This window comes from Anabrus simplex, chromosome 1, assembly GCF_040414725.1.
Source record: "Anabrus simplex isolate iqAnaSimp1 chromosome 1, ASM4041472v1, whole genome shotgun sequence".
NCBI lineage: Eukaryota > Metazoa > Arthropoda > Insecta > Orthoptera > Tettigoniidae > Anabrus > Anabrus simplex.
In genome coordinates, this window is record NC_090265.1 from 1195502125 (window position 1) to 1195527568 (window position 25444).

The window sequence follows — 25444 nt, forward strand, 5'->3', positions numbered from 1 at the left end:
TTATAGACAGCAAGAATATTTTTGCGATGGATCATCGTATTTTAAAGATACGTGGAACAGATATTGCCAGCAAATTTTCAACGGATTCTCGTCGATATTATGATGCCAATTCTAAGTTAATGGCTATTAAACACTCGTAAATGTATAATAATTGTGCAGCCCCAAGAAAATACGGCATAGGCCTAACTAAAGCCAATATTCGGCGTCACCGTGAAGACAAAGATAGTTTAAAAATGCGTACTGTACAAAAATGCATTCAGTGTCCCGCAACAAGGACGCTTTAAAGAAGTCGAAGATGAAATTTTGAGGTATGTGCACAAAATTGCAAGGGCGGAATTGCCAAACAGCGGCGCAATAAACTCGTTCGTTGACTTTCGAAGTCCGCGATTAGGCCTATACATCGCTAGCTGCTGGGCCGAATCCAGCAAGCGAAACGTGCGTGTAGGGGCAGCCAGTTATATCTGACGCTGAGTGAAACTAACAGTTTTTTTTAGTAAGCAAGAATATTTTCCTGATATATCGTTGTATTGTAGAGACGCGTGGAATATGTATTGCCGGCAAATTTTCAACGAATTCTCTTCGATATTATGATGCCAATTTTAAGTTAATGGTTATTAAAACCGCTGAAATAAAGCATAATTGTACAGCCGCAAAAAATACGGCATAACTAAAGCCAATGTTCGACGTCTACAAATAGTCTAAAATGCGTACTGTATAAGAAAGACATCCATATGATTTTGCAAAGCACTTTTTAAGCCTGATTTAAAATTTTTTGAAGGGAAAAGTGGTCTTGGATTCGTAGAAATACGGTAATATTTATTTATTTATTTGTGTCTTTATTAAGTGGCGAAGTTAGGGCTCTTGGCCCTCTCTTACACTTAACCACATACAATTTTTTTATTTTTACAGTATTAATCTAAAGTATCATTGTAATCAATTACTGTTATTGAGATATATATGTCAAATAAGGAATTACAATAATACAATCAATTAAGGTTACTACCGTACTGATGAAAAATTAAAGGATAAATAGAGAGTGGATAATAACAAAAAAAAAATATATCAACTTATAACCTAAAGAATATATCTACAACTAGCTTAAAGAAAAACTTATTCAAATATAAGGCTAAAATAAATTAACTGGTATGTTACGATCTGAGTGAACTAAAATCAATGTTACTATGTAGTCTATTTCTATGAACAGTCCATAGCCTTAAATGAGAGTAGTAAGGACGTAAATGGGATAGCCTAAGAACTTAAACCTAGTACGTCATTTTTGGTTTCATTCACACGTCATTCACTCTTACATTCATTCGAGTCAACTGTATGTACTCTGGAGGAATTTACGGTAGGCTGTTTTAAATGTCCTAGACGAGCAAGACTTTTTAATATCATCCGGGATTGTATTCCATAACCTCGTAGCGGAGACCAGAAATGAATGGCTGCAGGTATTCGTTCGATGCGGTGCTATTTCAAGTAGTGATCCAGAACGAGTGTTAATTTCGTGGAACGAAGTAAGAAGCCTAAAATTGGACGACAGGTAGGTGGGGCTGTTTGAAGAAAGCAACTGATAGACAAGGGTCATTTGGTGCATTTTTCTACGGTCATTTAAACGTAGCCATCCCAACTTTTTGTAGTATGGTGTTATATGAGCATCATGTCGGAGCTGGAAGGCATATCGAATGCAAGAGTTCTGTACACGTTGTAGCTTTGTTGCTTGTTCACAGGTTAGATCAGTCAGTAAACTGTCACAGTAGTCAAAGATTGGAAATATAAGTGTTTGTATGAGTTTTAATTTAAGGTCCAGTGGGAGAACATTTTTATGACGCTTCAAAGGATAAATAGATGCGTGTACTTTTCTGCACACATTGGTTATATGCTCATTCCAGGTCAGAGTCTCATTTAAGGTGACCCCGAGGTTTGTACCAATCTTGGAGTATGGCACTTCGGTATCATCAATGGTAATTGGAGGAGGATTGTGATTACTATTTAGAGCACATAGTAATTTTTTGTGTCCAATTATTATGCTTTGGGTCTTTCGTGGGTTGATGAGTAAGGCGTTGTTCCTGGCATACGTTGTGAGTCGTTGTAAGTCTGTATTCATATGCTGGATCGCTTCGCATATACTATCTACACTAGTATGGTAATATACCTGTAGGTCATCAGCATCCAGATGGTATTTACAGTGGACAAGTGGGGATGAAATATCATTGATATGCAGGCTGAATAATAAAGGTCCAAGCACAGATCCTTGAGGCACGCCAGATAATCTGATAGCCCATTTGGACGTAACATCGTTTACTGAGACACACTGACGACGATTTGTGAGGTAGGATATAAAGAAATTGAGCGCATTCCGGTCAACGCCAAGGAAGCGCAATTTTGAAAGGAGTAGTTGTATGTTGACTGTGTCAAATGCACTGCTAAGGTCAAGTAGCGTGAGTGCCATCACCTGTCGCTTATCCATAGCAAGCCTGATATCATCTGTTACCCGAAGGAGTGCTGTCGTCGTACTGTGGCCCTTCCTGAAGCCAGATTGCAACGGGTCTAATGATTTGTAAGATATTCAGTTAGTTGCTCGTGAATAAGTCGTTCAAGGGCTTTCGCAAGCGGAGGGAGTATTGATATAGGGCGGTAGTCTGACGGATAATTTGATGTGGTGTTCTTTAATACTCGAATCACTAAAGCATCCTTCCAAATGTCTGGAAAATTTCCTGAGTTTATACAGTAATTGAAGATATGAGTAATGATCGGTAATACTGCGCCGATGACATTTTTGATGAAGCCTATTGGAATATGATCTGCTCCTTTCGCTTGAGATTTAATGGAATTTAAGACTCGTTTTACTTCGTTTATATTGACAGTTCGCAATGAGAATGTTGGTTCAATATTCAAGTAATTGCCATCTTCGTGTAACGGGATTCCGGATTGGGGTCGAGTTTCTTTGATTTGATTACCAGTGAAATGAGAGTTAAGTATGTCCAACGATATTGTTGGTATATGAGGTTCTTTAATTTTTCCTATTCCTATTGAACGTAACTGATTCCACGCATTAACTGTATTGAGATTTTTTGTTTGATTTCTGATATATTTAAATTTACTGTTTCTAATTAATTGTTTCGTTTTGTTCCGTAGACGACAGTATTGTTCGAAATCCGTTTGCTCTTTTGTTGCTCTGTACCGGCGAAACAAAGCATCACGGCGGGCCATTGTTGCTTTTATCTCAGTGTTTAACCATGGAGCAGGAGGGCGAGTAATCCTTGCCTGCAGAACAGGAGCATGCTTGTCAAAGAGTCCTAACAATAAGGAGTTAAATCGTTGTACTTTCAAATTCACGTCGTGCAATTGACGTATGTCGTCCCAAGGTAAACTATATGCGTCATATTGTAGTAGAGTTAAGTCTATATTTTTCATGTCTCTGTAGTTTACATACTTAGCTTTACACTTCGGCACCCGCAGTGAGTAGCACAGATAGATAAGATCGTGTGTAGAGATACCAGGGACAAAGATTTGTCCGTGCTTGACAGCCTTATGGGGATTATTTGTCACTAAGTAGTCAATTAGGGTGTGGGTTGAGCCGTTACGTGTATGTACGTGGTTAGTTGCGTCTAACGGTAAGATGGTCATGTCCATTGAAATGAACAGCCTGCGAATTCGGTCCGAGTCACTAGTCTGGGTCAGGAGATTTATGTTAAAATCACCGAGGATTATGATGTGTTTGTAGCCTGGTATAAGTTTCAGCAGATCCGCTTCAAGTGCGTCTATATTACTTACCTTGGGTGGCTTATATACTACTACTATTAACAATTTCTGGTTGTTGACAATCGCCTCAAGGAACATATATTCAGTATGCGGAGTGACATTGGGGGAAGATTCACAGATTATTTTGCTCTTAATGTCGTCTCTACAGTACACTGAAACACCACCGCCTCGTTTACTTGCGCGGTCATTCCTGAATAAAGTATACCCATCAATTTTTACAAGCGCTGAACTGATACTGTTAGTCAACCAACTTTCACCCAAGCCAATTAAATGCATATTTGTATCAGTAATTAGGGCTGGTTTACACGGGTAGAGTAGCGAGGCGAGTAGAGTGGATAGTAGAGCTACTAGCATCGTGTAAACGACCGGGATAGTAGCAAGTAGAGTAGAGTGGGTTTCCGCTGCGGTAAAGTAACTCTACCACTATCCTTCCCCCTCCACCGGAACCGAGCTCCGAGAGCTGGCGGAGAAGTCCGAGGACGTTCGATTTTTCAGCTGACGCGTCATTCGACTGCTGTATTTGCATGTGTGTACATGCGGTGGTATTACGTCGAGCGTTTATTTGGCGGCAAAATGAAGTGGACGGAAGAAGAAACTTGCAAATTTGTGGAGCTCTACAGCGAAAAAGAATGTTTATGGAACATAAACAGCGTTACTTATAGAAATAAGGATATGAGACGGGCGGCGGAAGAGGACTTGATTGCGAAAATGGGTAAAGAGGGTTTTGGGTTAACGGAACTGAAACAGAAAATAAAAAAATTACGATGTACATACAATCAAATACTCATGAAAATACGAAGATCCAAGAAGTCTGGAGGTGGTGCCGCAGACATCTACACTCGAAGATGCAACATAAAATATAAACAAGTGTCAGCTGGATTTTCACTTAATATGAAGATTTCTCAAGTTTCAATGTTACACAGCGTGTTCATCATGTGTCTCGACATGTTTAAGTTAGGCAATACAATGGTGCAGGACTGTGTACATTAATCATATTAATAACATGCATAGGGTCTTCTACATATCACTTGCCACTGCCGTTAATTTTCAGCAATAACAATAATTTCCCCAACAAATTGAATAGTTTCCATATGTTGTTTGAAATATCCAAAATAATTATTGTTTATAGTACAGTGTCAGATCTAGAAGCTTAAGCTCTACACTTGGGCCGTACAAGCAACGAACAAAAAGAAAAAAGAAAAAAAAAAGATCAGTAATTGGGATATTTATGGTGAAGAAGCTACTGCAAATTACGCCTACGCCAGCGTAATTTACAGTGTACGTATGGCCGGTTTCGTCTCAAAACTCACGTGCAAAAATTAGTAGCAAATGGTATCAAAACTCACGACTGCAAACTAATAGCTAAATTAATATTCCAATGAGTCTCAAAATCCACGACTCCGGATAGCAGGTGCCTGCGATGACGGCAGGAGGGGTGAGGTGAGCGGTGACTCACTGACCAGGCCTCTCCTGAGGCCACAATACCATTAACATTAAATTTATATCAAAAGGAAAAATACGTTCTATTACCTTTAAGACCACAGAAAAATGTTTTGATATGATGATGATGATGATAATAATAATAATAATAATAATAATAATAATAATAATACACCTCTGTGTCATTCATCGACCATTATTTTCCCCTGTGTGTTGGGGTGGCAGAGTAACATCCACAGTATCCTCTGCCTATCGTAAGAGGTGACTAAAAGGGGCCCCAGGGGTACTTACATTTTTTAGAAAAGGCCCTTGTCTTTCTTTGCCCGAAACCTTCATTTTCTCGAAGTATGGGCCACCTTCCATTTTTTCCCTCTGATTAGTATTAATAGAGGATGGCTGCCCAGTTGCACTCCCTCTTAAAACAGTAATCACCACCACCACCTTTTCCTTCATTGTTTTCAACACTTATTGATTTTTAATGAACCTTTCCACATTTTCTTGGCTGGGGAAAGAACCACCATCATAAAATATCATCAACATCAGCACTGTGGAGTCTTTTTTAAGTCATATAGCAACAGAACGTCAAAGATAGCGATTGGCTACTTCGCTATATTTCAGATAAAATTCTGACATATTTTAACTTATGATTTTATAAATTTGGTGAGCCAAGTAGTCAATACTACAAGTATATAACATTGCGTATCGTGTAATCGCGTGGGGGCGTGATGTAATATATTAATCTATGCTAAGTAAGGCATCTGGGAGTACATGACTCAGTCATACGTGTGGAGCATGAGTTCATATTATTTTCGGAAAGCGTATCAGAGACCGTTCATCATACTCGCCCACTTTCTGAAGGGAATGGAGATAAGTAATTTAATTTCCCTGCGATGAGATTCATGACCAAATTAATCTCTAATGAAACTAAATGAGTGAATTAACAGTCGTAATATTTAATATCGGTAAAATAAAGTTTCTTATATAAGTAAATGCCGTCTTCTGGCCTCATAATAGAACTAAGCCCCGGTAATTACTACCAACTGAAAATTTATTTTAACTAGCAGCAGGCAATATACCTACTTTAATTTTATGTCGTCCGGATGCATGGATACATCGTTAGCATCCTGGTCTGTGGTCCAATGGGTCCAGGGAGTCCCAGGTTCGACTCCTGGCCGGGATTTTCACTTTCATTTGTTAATTCCTATGGCTCGGGAACTGAGTGTTTGTGCCGTCTTCAGCATTGGACTTCATGGATTGCAAAAAAAGAGGCGTATTTCTATTTTTCATCTATTCACATAATTCAATCGATTATCCATCCGACACACACCGAAAAATATATTCATGACGCAACCGATTATTCTACGCGATATAACTGAATGATATTTGAAATTCATTTGATTATTTATTCCATTATTTAAATAACCGGATGGAAGCTATTTGATTTTTAAAAAATATCCAATTATATCATCACTAGTAGGGTGGGCACATATCCATTCAAAGAAGAACTGGTCCTGCTCGTGAGGTTTGAGACTGGCCCAGATAGAGAAACCTATTCTTGCTAATCCGCTTCTTAGAATTCGTGAATTTTGATACTCGTGAGTTTTGAGACTCGTGGGTTCTGAGACGACACACTGATGGCCAATGGGTATTCTTTCTATAACTTTTGAAATTAATTCTGTAAAATTTCATTCGGATAAGATTTAGGTTGGCTGAAATACAAAAAAAGAAATAGAAACATCACTACAGTCTAACTGGGGAAAGGAGTACCTCACCCCTTCACCGTGGAACAAAAACCTTCGCCAGAATTATGATTTATAATTAGACTGGAGCTCGTTCATATAGTTTTATCTTAGAAATCACCACTACAGTATTTACAGACGAAGACTAGTAAAATCCTGAGGGGATGATTACACTGTCGTTACTTTCTGTACAATAATGAATAAAGTCATAACAATTCAATCGTTTGTGTTCCTGGGTTAAAATACATGCTTGTACTGCCGGGGAACTGCTCGTTCATTAACAAAATGATTCCTGAGACGATCCCTCATGTTCTTGGCCAACTGTGTCGAGTTTGTCCCCCCATATTTCTCCAAATTGCCAAGTTCTCTCAGAATTAATGCCGATGCCCCAAGTGTATCTCTCCTACTAAGCCAGCCTCTTACCCATTCCCTTTTTTCCTCATTTACTTCTTCTTCTAACGCTTCACTAACCTCTTGCAGTAATATGTTTGTAAATGTCTTTAAACACTTCCTTACGATGTGCTTACGTCTTGACATGGTGCTACTACTGTACTCTACTCTACTGTATGACTCTACTCCCATATGAACGATACGAGTGTCAACTCTACCAGACAGCGGTAGAGTAGAGTAACGTGGCTACTCTACCCGTGTAAACCAGCCCTTATAGAACGGACTTCGTCAAAGTGACTTAAAAGTGATAAACAGTTAATGTGGCAACATTGGAGGGTTCTAGGAAACTGCGCCAAAGCACGTTTCAATAGGATTCCTGTGGGCTCAGGTTGGGGTAGGGGAGCTACTGGTGATTGTGAAAGAGGGTTGTCATTGGCTTGGAATACGTCCGGGTCAATGGCATGCAGGAATTCCTCACCTGCCACAAGCACAGGCTCATTAGTCTTAGCCATTATCATGCATAACTAAACAAACACTTACCGAGAATTTCCCAGGTACATTCGCTGACTCAATTCGCACACACTCAGACACACACACAAATATATACACATGAAAACTACTGAATATTTTAAGACTTAAACCTTAATTCACTGTTACACCTGCTGAGTTTAGAGTTCTGTTCAAGTCACCTACAGTACTAATATATTCTTTCCTTCCATTATTTAGTAACACTACTATGCGTCCTTCGACTGTCCATACCCGCTTATGCCCTAGGATATCCCTAGCTCTGTTTAGTATCTGTTTCTGGATACTCGTAAGCGATTCAGTTATTAGAAATTTAGATCCTTTGAGAAGTTTTTTAACTCTCCAAACCCGGTTACGATCTTGAAACCTAAGGAACTTCACGATGATCGGTCGTCTTCCTGTCACTACGGCTTCAGCTGTTGTACGTTTCCGCTCACCAAGCCTGTGGCAGCGGTCAATGTCTCCTAGTGAGATGTCCAGTTGTAGCTTATCCCTGATGAAGTCCGTAATTTTTTTATACACGTCTTCATCAGGTTCTTCGGCAACACTGTGCAGTAGGAGGCAGTTACGACGGCTATACTGAGCCAAATCGTCAATCATTTCTTCATGACGGGTTAGTGTGTCGTCCATCGTAGATATCTTAGTCCTTAGTTCGGCAATTTCAATGGTCACTTGGTCCTTGAAGGTTTCAAAGTCGGCAGTCAGGCTCTGTATTTCTTGTCGTGGGTTGGTAGTAGTGTCGCCAGCACTGGTGGACGCTGCTGCTAGGCGAGCTTGGAAGTCACTCAGTTGACTTTCAAAGACAGTTATTCTTTGATTAACTTCTTTAAGTGTCATGTTTTAGTGATATATTTCCACTAGAGCACTGTACAAATGTTTTCAGTGACAGAGTTCGTACCTAGATGCGGTTGTTCTTGCTGTTTTCGCAGGATATAACAGAGAGCACTTAACACTCACACTGCACCGGCCGCCATCTTAGTACAGACCCTATATATTTTTCAGAATGAGATTAAACACACACTTTCACGTAGTATCGGATTTCGAAAAATAACAAACAAATAAGCCATACTATGGATATTATCCGCGAAAACGCAAATTTTTGACAAACTAATTGCCGTTTCATACTGATTTTAATGTACATGGGGGTTTTCCCGACTTTTACAACAAATCGGATATAAAGACAATCTGCTATAGCGAGTAAATTTTTCGCCGTTATGAATTCTCGCTATAACAGACTTCTACTGTAGTTTTAATATAGGTTAAAATAAGTAAATCCATTCCTTACCATTTCACTGCCCCATACCACCATCCACATTGTTTTTCATTATTTTAATTTTTTAAATTCACACAGATTTTAAGCACAACAAGGTACTCATTAAGATGTTTCTAAGAAGATAATATACTGTGTTATTTCACCTAAGCATTGTAATATAGCTGAGGATGTTCCAAATGGAATGAAACATGTACTGTAAATGATTAACTGATTTGCTTAAAGCAAATATAAGTATCAAAAAGGTGGAAATTTACTGTTATCAATTCAATATAAATAAGATTTGATGCAGGAAATGCAGCTGACTTCTTGCACACACAGACCCTCTGTGCCTGCTACCAGTGAGATATTGCAGCACCTTTTCTGTAGTGTTACTCTGTCAAGGAATAAACCAATGATGTCCTTACAGCTTCCACATGTGCACAATGGTCAATTCTCCTGCACTAACCTAGTTGTGTATTAAGATGATGAGTGCCTACTTGTACTTTCCTTTAAAACGATAACTGCCACCACCAACCTACTGCAATGTCTCACTTCATATCCATGTATAAAGTGGTATGATACTTAACATGTGATCCTAGCCCCAATTTTTAACAATATACCAGTACAGTTATTATAAATAGGTTTTCTGCGTGAAGAATTAGTTTCTGATCTAGCATTGAATTCACAAGTCTTTGAATATTTATCCTATGATTGAATCAACCCATAAGACAGCTTGGCTTGCTAGGAGTACAAAGTTTGGTTAGCACAAGGAATGTGTATGACATTCAATTCACAGGTTTATTATACAAATATGATACTAAATCTGTACAACAAGCATGTTTATTTCACATATATACATGTTAACAACAACATAGCACATAAGTAAAGGAAATTGTAAATCAAATATATGGTATATTTACTGAAGTTGTACTCTTTGATTTCACATCTTTATTGCTCAAGGTCCTTGTTTTTCAAAATTTCAATACATTAACCAAGGTTGACTACTACCAAGATTGGTTACAAAATACCGTGTAATGATGTTACAGGCTTTACATCTCAATGATTACTTTTAAGGTTTTCAAAGATGCTGAGGTGCCGGAATTTAGTCCCACAGAAGTTCTTTTACGTGCCAGTAAATCTACCAGCACAAGGCTGACAAATTTGAGCACCTTCATATAACACTAGATTGAGCTTGCCAAGTTGGGCTCAAAAGGCCAGCGCCTCAACCGTCTGAGCCACTCAGCCCAGTGGTTAGGTATACCTAGTCTTACCATAAATAATGTTACAAACTTTTGACACAGATTGCACAACCAGTTTTCAAAGCCAGAAACCAGCCTTGCAACAATACATTAGGGGAGCCAGTCTGAGTGAGCTGTAGAAGAGTAAGTTTGCTCGTGAAAGTATTAGCAAAGGAGTGCGGTGATTATGAAAATCATGTGCTCTTCATAGGGTTGGGAAATCAGCTTCAGACATTAAAAAGCTTAACGCTAGAACTGCTTCAGGTTTATCCATCAGTTGCTGTAGTAATTTTCCACAATGCACAGAATAAAAGAAAAGTATGTCTCAAAACATATCGTAATCATAACTTAACCTTATCATACATCAATATAAAGGTGAAAGACTCCCCAATATAATTTTGATAAAAATAAAGAAATCATTGTCATTATTTTAAATTTATTATTGAAAGGGTTTTTATAAAATATTAATAAAATAATTTCGTGTGGCTATTTCTAGCCGAGTGCAGCCCTTCTATGGCAGACCCTCCGATGAGGGTGGGCGGCATCTGCCATGTGTAGGTAACTGCGTGTTATTGTGGTGGAGGATAGTGTTATGTGTGGTGTGTGAGTTGCAGGGATGTTTGGGACAGCACAAACACCCAGTCCCCGGGCCATTGGAATTAACCAATGAATGTTAAAATCCCCGACCCGGCCGGGAATCGAACCCGGGACCCTCTGAACCGAAGGCAAGTACGCTGACCATTCAGCCAACGAGTCGGACTATAAAATATTTTAATTAAATTATTGACTTTCCTGCACCAAAAAATGTTTATTTTCACAAACAATTTGTCTCCAAGACTTGATATTCGCAAAGTTTAAAGTGTCTTTTTTTATTACTCAATTATTTTCAATTATTTCTGTTCAATTTCTGTTATTTACAGAAAAAATATTGCATTGGCTGCCATTTTGCTCAATGCAACCTTAAGTCAACTTCTGCAGGCAAATAATGGCCTAGAATCGTGATTTCTTTTGCAAAGGCTTTGAAAATGACAGATAAAACTATCCAGAACCAGTATGACTTGACATTAATGCCATCTGTTGATTTACAATAAACCTAAGTTTGAATTCAGAGGCAGTCTCTCAAAAAGACAATCACACTTGATGAAATAGCATACCATCCCTTAGGGAGACGGTCTGCATATCTACCGTTAAAATAAGCGGAATGTTTGTTTACAAGACCATACAATGGTTCACTGAGACTGGGACCATCACTGACCACCCCAGGTAAATCGCCCACTGGTGAATCCAGTGGCAGTTCATATTTGGAGAAATCCATCCGAAAACAATCAATCAAGGCAAGGGAGCTGAACATTTGAAAAATTTCAATGTCACATGCTCAGGGATTGGAAAGGTCTTATGGATGTTAAAGATACGCCCGAGGAAGCCTTTGGGGGTGACCATAAAGCAGTGATAGTAAAGTTGAAACTAGGCAAGGACACAAAACTACAAGAAAAAAAGAGAAATAAATATTAGGGTCTGGAGGCTGAAGGAAAAGGAGGATCAGGAAGAGTTCAGAAAAGAATTACAAAAACTGATACGAAGGACAGATATTAGTCATCTTGAACAAGAATGGAATAATTTTAAGAGTGCATTTTATCAGGAAGGGTAAGAGTGAAGGAGACAACATGATGGAATGATAGAGTGAAACATAAAGGAAAAGAAGAAAACTTGGAAAATACAAACGACTGTACAAAGTAGAGCCATATACATGGAAGCGAAAAGAGTTTGCAAAAGAGTAGTAGCCAAAGAACAGTTGGGAAACATTCATCCACAAAGTTAAGGAAGATTTGAACTGTGAGGAAAAATTATTACTGTATTTGGAATGATGAGAAACTGTAGGAATGAAATGGTGAGTACAGGATTTGTGAAGAATAAAGAAGGAGTAATGCTGACAAAACCAGAAGAGATAATGAACAGATGGGAAAGAATATTTCAGTGAGCTGCTGAATGTGAGAAACCAGACTTGTGGAGAAGTTATCCAGGCAGCAGGAATAGAAGAAGTAACAGACGTTACAATGACAGAGGTGGAAAGAAAGTTTTATCCCTTGTGGATAAGAGTCTATAAAGATTCAAAGATCTCGTCAATTTGATACTGAACTTGTGACAGGATGAATGTTGGTCTTCAAGAAATTTAAATGCTTATTGTCATTTGACCTCGGCGAAAGCTGTTGAATAAATACGCTCTTGTTGACGTCAGTGACCATACGTTGAAATAATGGATTTAATAAGGCATGATTGAAAGGGACGTAAATCAACGATCGTATTTAAAAGTTGTTGAGTAGTTTATCTTGTTGTATGTCCCTCCAATTGCTGTTTGTCAGTTTGGTATTATCCGAGGTTGTGTGGTGACTGCCTGTTGTTCACGTCTTTCTAAGTAAGCACACCAGTTCATTTGGCAAACAAGGTGAGTGTGACAAGATAATTACATTACTTACGCTTTAGGCTGTTCGAAAGGTGGCTCGGAGAATAGTCAACAGAATCAAACATCCATCAAGTTATAGGGTTACTCAATGGGGCCCGATGTCAATAACTAAGAAATTTACCAAGAGTTCTGTGAACAATTTGGACAAAAATGTATGCTCATCGATGCAAGCCATCCTCTCTGAAAGAATCTTTATGTACTACCAATTTAAGGCTTTGAAGGAAGAAAAAGAATATCACAGCAATAGAATCTTTTCAGTTATTAGGCTGTTTGAATGTGCAGTGTTTCACATTACTGGTATTTTAACTCCAGAGGGAGTGCAATTTTTTTGATAACGGAGAGAGAATTATTTCTCCTCTAGCAGGTTGGCAACCCTTATTTGCTAACTAGGTGAGAACTGTGCAGACAGTCAGTCACAAGCATTGTCTTGGAAAGGAGAGCCAGTCCAACTGATTAACCCAATAGCACACTATGGACAAAAGTTCTACTTCGCTTCACTTCAACAACAAAATTTTGTAATTCCAAATGCATTATTGTGTACGCTTTGACAATCGGGCAACCTTCAATTAGAGGAAGCTGGATACAATTATGTTCTAAATAAAAGTATAATTTAATTAGCCTCTACAATAAGGTACAGTATACGTGGAATCCACAAATACATTGAAGTTAACAGATTGTGTGTTGAATTTTCTAATGTAATTTCTATCTTGAAAAAGTGTAACACAATTTGTCCACAAAATGTCTCAAGTATGAACTACAAACCACATGGAAAATACATAAGAGAATCTCAAAATGAACAAGTTTTTTTTCTTTCCTTCAGAACTTACGGAAAATGGTGCAACGAGAGTTAAATAGTATTGCTGGTCAAGTCATAAGAATACAAGAAATCCTCAACAAGTGCTGCAATTTACTCTCTCTGCCACATGCTACATTTCTTGTCAGGAGTGAAAGAAAAAAGCCCATACCACTGTATTATTTATAAACCTTGAATAGAGTCCTCAGCAGAAGAGGAATGTGATTAAATATTCAAATCATTCTTGTGATTTCTGAAATGATAAAAATACAAACTTGAAGATAGCAGTAATGGGACTTCAAGCAGGTATGTATGTGAAGATCAAATCTCTACTTTTCTTTATGAAAAGAAATTGTCTCCATGATGCAGCAATAAAGAAATATTTAAATCCACCTTTGCATCTCCTCCATTTACTACAAAAATTGAGCCATTGGGTCTTCTGCTCTTTTCTTCTTCATGTAATAGGCCTCCATCTCTTCCTCAGTGGGCTTTTTAACTTCAAACATACTGTTGTATGAGCGTTTACGTTCATCCAAGGCATTAATTCGATCAGCTTCATCCTGATTTATATCTTCTAAAAGTAATGCCTGAAAACAAGAACTTATGGTGAGATAACACAATTATAATGCTTATAATGATTATGAAATTATATGAAACAATTACTCCACATTACAATTAACTTTTCCTTTACTATTATTCAATATTATCTCAAAGAAGAAAAGATAAAGGAAAGAAAAATTAACAGAAAAGAATGTTAATACCACTAATGCTACTTAGGGGGAAAAAACCAGCAACTTCAAGAAAATACACTGTTTTACACTTTTTTTTTTTTCTCGTCTGGGTATGGTTCACATTTCACTTTTGAAGGTGGTCACGTGTAACGAGTGTCTTGTTCCACCATTTGGTAGCAGCACACGCACAGGGGCCAACGAATGCACTCGCCATAGCTATTTCATAACAACACTGGTAGCATAGGAGCAGACAACATGGAAAGCAACCATCAGGGACAGCGCTATACGACTTGATTCCTATGATTCATTGGCACTTGGTAGCAATCTGCGGAGAACATGCGCCATCATGGAAAACAGTTTACAAGTGGGTAGAAGGTTGGAAAACAGGACACACATTGGTGGACAAAGGAACCAGTTCTGGAAGGAATGTGAGAGTGTCAACACCAGCCAGCATTTCCCGGGTCGAACAGGCCATCCAAGGAAACAAATGCATCACATTTACGGAAATGGAGGCAGCCACGGGGATTAACTGAAACACCCTGCAGCAGATCGTGCACGGCCACTTACAGTTGGGGAAGGTGTCATCTACGTGGGTGCCTAGACTCTTGTCTGCAGATGAAAAGCAGAGGCGTGTGGACGTGTCCAGAGAACTTTTGCAATGCCATGATCAAGATCCAGCCGACTTCATGGCTAGGCTTGTGACTGGTGATGAGATATGGCTTCATTACCACGAGTCGTGTTTTCCAACCTTCCACCCAGTTGTAAACCGTTTTCCGTGACGGCGCATGTTCTCCATGGACTGCCGCCAAGCGCTGATGAATTTCTGCAGTGGTCACGCCTTCTTTCTATAGGAACCAAGTCGTATAGCACCGTCACTGACGGTTGCTTTCCATGTTGTCTGCTCCTACGCTGACAGTGTTGTTATGAAATGGCTATGACGAGTGCATTCATTGGTTCCTGTGTGTGTGCTGCTACCAAACTGTGGAACAAGACATTATTTTATGTACGTCCGGGTAAGGTTCACATTTCAGTTTTGAAGGTGGTGACGTGTAACTAAAGTGTAAAACAATATAGTACGCCCCTCGTAACTTCACAGTGTGCATCCAATATTTTGTACACATTAGAACCTTTAACCAACTTTCCTCTTATCTTATACTTCCCTCATGAAGACTAAAGATGCATCAAGGTAGCCCCTAATGACTATTGATGCCTGCCCTCCTGATGAAGTTGTGAAGCAGAAACAACATGGTTCAATTAGGATACTTGCAGGACAATGTATGTATTTTAAACAAATGATCCGGGAAAACATTGTTTGAGAGAGAGAAAACACACACACACACTCACTCTCTCTCTCTCCTCCCCCCCCCCCCCCCCCCTCACTCACTGACTGACTCTGCGAAAATTGATATGTGAAATATTTCAGGTTAGAATTCTGGCCAGGAAGGTTTCACTTCATTTATCAATGATGTGAACTGAGGGCTGTACTCCAGGTGGCAGATCCCCATCAGTTGTTTCCCTGCCTTTTCTTAAATGCTTTGAAAGGAGTTGGAAATTTATCAAAATTCTCCCTTGGTAAATGATTCCAATCCCTAACTCCTCTTCCTATAAGCAAGTATTTGCCCCAATTTGTCCTCTTGAATTCCATGTTAATTTCAATATTGTGTGAGTTACAGCAATTAATTCTTATTCTACTATATGCTTCAGGTCAGTATTTCTCTGACAGCATTGTCACATAGCAGTTTTTGCAGCCGCTATGATGATATACGAACATAAATAGGATCACATAATAGGGTAAACACAATGACAGGTCAGAGAGGAAAGAAGGACCAACAGGAGAAAAAGAGACAGCTTTATACATTGCTCTCTAAATACAGATGAGCTCTCTCATAATCAATTCCAAATCTTTTACATCCATTTCTTCTCAGCACTACAGAGCTTGTTTCTGCTTCACCTTAGTTAAGATCATACCTTCCTCATTTCTGGCATCTAGTCCTCCATCGTTAAACAGCCTGGACCCATCCGAAAGTGTTATTTCTCCTCTTTCTTTCCACTTGGTATCACTTTGTCCAACAATGACAACCCTTCTCCTTTAAAAATTCAATTACGTATCAACAATACATCATTGTGAAAATCTGTATTTGCTGTAATTACCGTATTTCACTGAATCCAAGATGTTTTTCTCAGAATCTCACATGAAAAAGCAAGGGTCGTCTTGCATTCACGAGAAGACCACTGGCACCTATCACGGTAACCACGATGCTTCCCATCACCCCCCCGCGTGCACATCAAACTCGACCTTCAAGGTCCACGTATTTATTAGGCCTATAGGCTACATCGCTAGCCGCAGCGACCGATTGTACAGTGCCTCTGTGTAACACCACTGGTTCTCAAGAAATAGTGAAGAGAGAGAATGACACTCTACTTGGCAGGAGACAGACTCGCAGACCGGGCGAGCGACGATCCCCTGAATAGATTTTTTTTAAAAATGCCTCTGTATTAGCCTCTACAAAAACATTTCTCAAATCTGCAGAATGGCATCAAAACAGGCGAGCCTTTGAGTTCTTAGAAAGGCCACGGCTACTCAGTGGTAGAGTTAGAAGGCGTCGACTGTATTTGACAGTTTTACAGACAGCAAGAACATTTTTGTGATGGATCATCACATTGAGTCATGCCCTAGATGCCTCAATTATATATTTAATCATTTTTTCAACGTGGACAGCATTCTGATATTTCAAATGCAGAGAGCTGAAGGCGAGACCAGAAGTCAGTTGGAGTGATGAAGAGTGGGTGAGAATCGTCAGTACTTTTCCACTTGCTGCGAGATGCTTCTAATTTTTAAATCAAGCCATTGCCGGTAGACTCGAGTAAGGAGGCATCACACCACCAGTCAAATCTAGCCAATGACAAGCTGGGGGTGTGCCAGATTTGAACGAAGGGAAGCCCAGACAAGGATTTCAGAATGACCAACTTTGATTTGTCAGTGCTATGATCTTCAATATATAATCAACTGAATCTGTTATTAGCTGCTAATCCACGGGTCTGATTGAAATAGAAGTATGAGACAGAATTATATCATACTAATGTATGTATAGACTGAGTACTTGAATGCTTTTGCTTATTACATAGTTTAAATGCAGAGACATTGATCTAGGCTAGGCCACTGATTGGCTCTAGTTTCAAACAGTTGAGGATTCCCCAAAGCCAACGAACTTGGTGTTGGTTACTTAGGCTCACGGCGAGGTGAAAGCTTCCCCATTCTTCCGTGGATCTTGGTGTGAATTGTACGTGGCATGGTTCGGTCGTCACGAGTGATTTTTCCTTTGTGCGGACTTGTGCGTAAGAAAAAGTGTAACTTTGTATAATTGGTACTGTGATTTGCCTTAAACTAAAGACATTCCTTATACCAAGTGCGGGATGGCATTAATTATGCGCAGTAACTGTGTAATCTGATAATCAAACACTCACATGTGATAGTAATAAACACGACTAACGCTTATTATTATTATTATTATTATTATTATTATTATCATCATCATCATCGGTCGGTATGCGAACGCGGGAGATAAATTGTATGAGTGAGTTCCGTATGAATTCGTGCTGCTGTCAAGGACTAGTATTGAACCCATAAGATGCTCAGTACCTTAAAAGCTACAATTTGCTTATACATAATTTGTACAACGGCTAAGATAAGGATGTTATCTCTGCATGTGTATTTAAGTGTTTACGAGATGTACAGTGTTGCTTGCATACCGCTGATTTAATACAGGGTCATTGAAATGGATTGGAAGCTTGTTTGGGGAAAGGGCAAACAGGGAATCGAACCATGGATGTGAACTGAAGGGCTTGTGCCATTGCATGTTTGATAAAGCTGATTTATATATGAAAGGCTAGAGAGAGCCATGAATTTAAAGGGGATAGATATTTTATTGGAATGGTAAGAAGCCTAAGCTGAGAATTATATGCTAGGTCAGTGAGAATGTTGTGTATACGAGAGAGATATTTGTCTCACTGCTGTGTTTAAAGGAAGCCCTATAGAGGCTGATGAATGACGAGCTTCCGAGCGAGCAGTGCAGTCGGCTGAGATGCTGTTAGCCCTATGAAAGTGAAAGTATATTTCTGCTGTAAGACCTGCCCCAAACAGCAAACCAAGCCTGTGTATTGATCCATATTTGTCGTTTACTGCTGACTGGCAAGCACGTGGCATGAGAAGGAGACGATTGTGTGCTTTGTGACATGATCATATGCAGCCGAATGATACAGGAATGTTTCCCGTTGCCTACATTATTTTATTTTTGTGATGTCATGTTATTGTTTATTTATGCTGTGTGTTGTAATATACCTTGTCTTGTTGTTTAACTCTAATACGCTCAGTGAGCCGATCTATCAGCTCGAGTGGTATTGCTTAAAACACTCAGCATGCCGATCTATCGGCACTGTGTTCGCATGGCTGTATTAGTACCTTAATGGACTCCCAGAAAAGAGAGCAATAGTAGCTTTTAGATTTAGTTTACACTTTTCTCGAGAGATAGAGACACTAAGCTCATCTGTTTGGAACAAATAAAGTTATCAAACCGCGTATGTTCACCGCATGGCGAGTTGAAGTGTGCTGCTTGCGAGTACAATCTCCTTTAAGGTTCAAAATATGTGTTTTCTTTTGTTTTATTGTTTCCATTTTAATAGTAGTTTATTGTTTATTATATTTTGTTTATATTCAACATTTATAGGTGTTCTCAAGTGAAGTTTAGTTTAACATTTCGTGTTATTAGATTTTCGTGCCATGAGTAGGCCTAATATTTTTAAATGGCTGGGCCAAGTTCAAGGCTAAATAATTTTGATGTTTTGGATTATTTAGATGCTTTAGACGATGACAGTGACTTTACAACCGATAATGATTCGGATTTTAGACCAACTCATTGGCTGAATGGTCAGCATTAAGGCCTTCGGTTCACCGGGTTTGATTCATGGTCAGGTCGGGGATTTTAATCGCCTTTGATTAATTCTTCTGATCCAGGGACTGGGTGTTTGTGTTTGTCCCAAAACTTTCCTCTTCATACTCAGACAACACACTACACTACAAACCACCACAGAAACACGCGATAGTGATTACATCCCTCCATATAGGGTTGGCGTCAGTAAGGGCATCCGGCCATAAAGCAGAGCCAAATCCACATGTGCGACACAGCTCGCACCCGCGACTCCACAGGTGTGGGAAAAACTGTAGATAAAGAAGAAGAAGAGTGATTCCGATTTTACAGGTAGTGATGATAGGAGAATGTTCTCCAAAACACAAATGCTGACTCCGGAAGGTACATGTACAGTTCTTTACGTCAGGTGTTATAACTCATGACTAAATAAGAATACCAAAAACAAAATTTTATCATGTTATACAGAATTAAATGCTCATATTTTCAGAATGACTGAACAACAATATCACTAAAGAACAGATTACTTTTTTAGTATTTGAAAACTTTTTTTATTTTTTGTAATATATTTTCTAATTTTCTCATTTTTTTGTAGTAAAATATGCCATGAACAATTTTGGGTATTTTTTTTCCTAAAACTATATTGAATAGTGTACTGTTGTGAATTTTTTCAATTTTGTATCTAAGGATTTCTTTAAATGGCATCATGAAAAATGGTCTGAGTGTTTTGGGCTTGACTGGTGAAAATAGCCTGAGACCAAAAGTGTTAATTTGGGGATACAGTTTGTATGCTGTTGATGATTGTGGTTCTCCAGTTCTGAATGGATCCTTTGCTGTGAGCCGCGTCTCACAAGTAGATTCTGTGCCTTTGGATGGGATAGTAGCCAACCTTGTACCAATGTGTATTATATGATTTTGTGACAGTATTAACGGATGTAAATATAGGTTAGTCAGTGTTTCACTAGTATTTTCGTATATCATGAATTCATGTTTTGACGTTTCTTAATCACGGTCATTAGGCCACTTGACATCGCAATTAACCGATGCACTTACACACACTTATGAATTCGCAAACTTGGTGTCGTGTCTCCATGTATATAAATACATTTTAAGATTGTGTAATTTATATTGGATCGATGCCCAAATTTGTGTTCATTTGTGTAGATTTATTACAATTTCGTTTTCATTTGAGATGTGCGTGTCATATTTTTGGAGGCATTTTGAGGCTAATTTAATTGGTTTTGTTGATATACGTTAGTAATGGATCAGTTATTTTTCGGATAATAAATCCATCTTGCCCCTTAACAGTATATCTCATTCAACAAACCTCCATCATTCCTGTCATTATACTTAGTTGTATGTGTGGATTTTGACTTATATTTTACCCTATGGCAGCCTAACCCACTCACTACCCCCTGGAATTTAAGATAAGGTGGTTTGACACCTACGGTACGGTACAGTAATTTATGCACTGCAACTAGGGCTCGATAATGCTTTGGAGTGCATTCGTAGCCAGTAGGATGAATGCATTTTCAGATGTAGCCACATGTTTTGGGCTGTTTTCTTTTTCACAGGGTAGGCCAAAGTTTAGATTCACAATAGTGAATATGGCTTGGCGAGCCAAACCGAAGGCAGTTTTATTAGGGTAGATATTATGATGCTGGTTCGAAGGCTGGGAGTGACCACAGTCGGTACCCAAACAAGAGACAGTCATATTTAAGGATAAATAGGTAACTTCAAACCGTGCACTAGCCATGTGTTTTGGTGGGCGTGTTATTTACCAACTGATGAGCCCAACTTAGCACACTGGGGTGAAACGCTGGCAACCAGGAATGAGTTAGCTGCAAAATTTATAATGTCCAATAATGGACCATTTATATTGGTATTATAAATTAACTCATTTGGGACAAATATTTCAGGTTCCCTATGGGATTCAACATCTGTATCATAAGTGCTTTATGGTCCGTACGAATAGTAATTGGAAATCCATAAATGTACTTTCTCCACTGTCCTAGTGCAACAACTATAGACAACATTTCTAGTTCACTGGTCGTCCACTTCAACTCATGAGCACGCAATTTTCTACTCATGAATGCCAAGTATGTACTTTCTGTTCATTCTCTGGAGTCTCCTGATAAAGTAATGCTCCTATACCCACATTTGAAGCATCTATTTGTATTATAAAAGGGCAATCATACGATGGATATCCTAACTTCACTGCTCTTGCAAGCATCTCCTTTGTCTTCCTAAAGGCTTCTTCTTGCTGGTCTCCCCACTTCCAGTGGTTATTAACCTTTAATAGTTCCTGAAGAGGAGCCACTGAGCTCGACAGCTGTAGTCGCTTAAGTGCAGTCAGTATCCAGTAATCGGGAGATAGTGGGTTCGAGCCCCACTGTCGGCAGCCCTGAAGATGGTTTTCCGTGGTTTCCCATTTTCATACCAGGCAAATGCTGGGGCTGTACCTTAATCAAGTCCATCCCACTGCTAGGCCTCCCCTATCCCATTGTCACCATAAGACATATCTGTGTTGGTGCGACGTGAAGCAAATGGCAAAAAAAAAAGAGAAGAGAAGAGGAGCCACAGTTTCAGTAGGTTTTGGAAAATTTGGATTTGAAATAATAACAATAAGTTATTTTATTAATTTGGCCAACTAATCAAACTTATTATTATTATTATTTCAATCAAATATCATCAATACGGATCAAAAATGATATTTATCACATGTAAAATTTTGAATTGCCGAAATCATTGCTGGATTGGGTTTGATTCCCTTACCATCAATTACATGGCCAAGAAATAGAGTGCTGTGTTTTCAGAAGTGTGATTCTATAAATTTACTTTGAAATTGCACTTGTTAAGGTCAGCCAGTAGAGGATCAATTTTGTGAAGGTGCTCTTCTATAGTCTTAGAACAGAAAATTATATCATCAATGTATATGATAGTGAAGGCCTTAACTTCAGAACTTAGGTTATCTTCAAGTGCTTGGATGAGTGCTGAACGTGGGTTCTTCAAACCGAGAGGAATCTCAAGAAATGATAAGTTTGATTATCGAACATAAGTCTGGTCAGTATACTGGATTCTGGATGTAACTCAGTGTGGTAGAAGGATGATGTAAGGTCAACAGTTCCGAAGAACTCCATTTCTCCAAACCTCTTAAGTATACCCTTAATAGCTGGTGCTTGGGTATACTCGGGGACTAAGTGTTAATTGATTTCTCTAGCATCTAAACATACCCTAATGAAACCATTTGCTTTGGGCATGGCGAGGATTGGGCTTAAGAATGGAGTTGGAGATTTAGTAATTACATCATTTCTTTCCATTTCATCAATCAATTCTTTGACTTGAGAGAATAATTTCTCAGGCATAGGATATGGCCTTTTTTTAATGGCTCCCAATTGTTCACTACAATTTTGTATTTATAATTTGGTATTCTTCTTGGCCTGGATCCGAAAACATTTTCATGGTGCAATAGAATTTCCCGTAGCTTTCGACGTGCAGACGAAGTCTGGAGTGTTATTTGGTGTTCAGACAGGGTCATATGAATCTGGCAACTTGACGTTTAGACAACTGGAGTCTAGTAGTCCTATGTTCGTTACTACAGGTGATAGTAGGCGGACATGAAAGGGCAAGGTTTTGATGGAAATGGTGTGTTTATTAAATGCAATAAAGTCTAAATGCATAATGTTGTGAATATCGGCAATACAATGATGTAAATATTTAACAATGATTACGATGAATGAGAAATACTTAACCGATAAGCAAGGCGTGTCAAAATAATCATACAACTCCATTTGAGTTAGAGAACAATAGAATGTCTTCGCAACATGGGGTAAAGGTGATTGATGCCATATCCTTAAGATATGAACTGATCCGGACACAACCTGAAATTTGTTTTGCATAGCAAATTTCGATTACCAGTAAATTAGATAATTATTTTTTATTTTGAATAAGACAAGGACATTTGAGATAACCTCAGTCTTAAGTGAAATATGTGCCGACAGTTACAATTAATAGTGAAGGTTTGAGGCTGATAAAGCTATGTTTGGAATACCCGTCTTAAGCCGGAAATATTTTTATAAATAGGGCTTAGTGCTGTAGTCTAGCACATAGATTTGAGCCCGAAAGGTAGGAAATTTAGAGACATTTGGTTAATAAAATTTTCGGGCTATACTAATTCAGTAGATTATTTTTCCAAATTATTGTGATGCGATTGTTTATACTTGTTGTTTACGCGGTGTTAGAGAAAAATAATTTGATCCAATAGGAAGCTTCTATATGGCAATTTTTATGCCATGTTGTTTGCCATTTGTGTGTGACTAATGTAAGAAAATAGAAGCTTATTTAAAAAAATTAATGATAATACATGGAGAACTAGGGTTGCGAGTAAATCACCAACCATGGAGAGCATCCCGCGCCATCGTATTTGCATAGTATTCAGTATGGCTATGATGCTAGCCGATTTAATGGCTTGTACTGACATGATGATGGAGCAGGCAGAGAAGCATGAACAGGAACAGATGGTAGAACTATCTAATAAAACAGAACAGACCGCAGAAAATACCGAGGAACAATTGAAGTAGGTCATGGAAAAGACAAGGAACAATTGAAGCAGGTCGTGGAGAAGACAGAGGAACAATTTAAGCAGGCTGCAGAAAGGACCGAGGAACAATTTAAGCAGGTCACAGAAAAGGGAGAAGAACTAGGCGTATAACTCAAACAGGCAATGAGTGAGCTAGAATTAAAAATAGTGTGCCATTCCACTGTTAGCAGTGAATATTCTGGAACAAAAATGGACGCTATGCCACGAGAACATTAAAAGTAACACGCTAATATAATCGTAAATGTCAAGAAGATCATACTTTTATCAGGTACCACCCGAGAAATAACATATAGAAGGCAGTGAAAAAGAATGAAAGATGATACATTGTTAAAAACATTATTTAAAAAATCATTTGAGAAGGAGCCAACTCAAGCAGATCACTATGGCAAATTAATACGGAAAGAAGACTATACTCATAAAAGAAGGTTTTTAATTGAAGAGCAAATAGAAATATACAGCAGAGATCGTGTGAGACAACAAAGATACGGCATATCTGCAAATTAATAAATTGAAACAGAACAGCTGGACAGAATCATTAAATAATCAGTTACGCCACGAGACTCCAAGTGAAAGAAGACCCAGCATCATAAATTGCTCTCAAGAAAATAAGAAATACAACAGCGATTTGAAACAACCTATAGGAAATTAAATCTCATTATAATTGAAACTTTGATAATCATATTAGTAATCTGCAAGACTTTAGTACGATTCGATTAGAAGAAGCTTTACCTACTATCAATATATTTCTAAATCATAGAAGGCTATGTACACTAAGATGACGAAACTAACCATCTTAATCTATATTTCTGTTCTAACTACGTAAGAAATGGCCAACATCATGTGCTAAGAAGACCAAAGAGAGGCTATCTGGAGATGGGGACTTGAAGCCGACAAACCTATTCCCTGATGACGGAGAAGAAGAAGAGACCTACCCAGATGTTTCCCGGAGGCTAATACGATGTCACAATCGTACTGACGGCATGTCCTAAGCATTTGGACATACACACAGCAACGAGGAAAAACAGGAAGAAAAGATAAGTTTATTAAAATATTGATACCATAAGTAATTTAAATAACATGTTTTTAAGAAGTGCCTTTTTCTATTTGTATGAAATATATATGTGCAGTGCTGTCATGAATCTATATTCAAAAGAAGTGATGTTACATGTGAAAAGGCAATTGATTTAATAACATAGGAGGTTATTAGGCAGTCATCTGACCAGAATGACAAGTTCTTTGAGTTAGGATATATTTAACCAATGATAACCAAACCATGCGTTCGTAATGCTATCAATATTGAGTAAAGAGATTAACTTACTTCAGCTGTTGATATGATATGACATTGTGGTTAGTGTTATGATTATATTAGGATATTATACTATGAAATGGAGTTAATGTAATGCCATATACAGGTTATATCGTGGTTATAAAAGACATATGAAGAAAATGAGAGGAATCTGAAGAAAATTGAGAACGAAAGGGAATATATAAGTGGACGAATAATAATTATGAAGTCATATGCATCAAATTAAGATATATTATTGTGGTTATTGTAATGAAGAGTGAGATATGGTATGTGAAATGTGAAGCA

At 38.4% G+C, this 25444-nt stretch overlaps 1 protein-coding gene across 1 annotated transcript in view; it reads right to left on the minus strand.

Moving 5' to 3' along the window:
• Nucleotides 1–9926: 9926 nt before the first annotated feature.
• Slu7 (Pre-mRNA-splicing factor Slu7) overlaps nucleotides 9927–25444 on the minus strand; it is a 143464-nt gene continuing 127946 nt past the window's right edge. Inside the window, exon 12 of the mRNA XM_067137551.2 lies at nucleotides 9927–14187. Within this exon, the coding sequence (XP_066993652.2) occupies nucleotides 14014–14187 (174 nt within the window). The 3' untranslated portion in view covers nucleotides 9927–14013. The remainder of the gene's footprint in view (nucleotides 14188–25444) is intronic.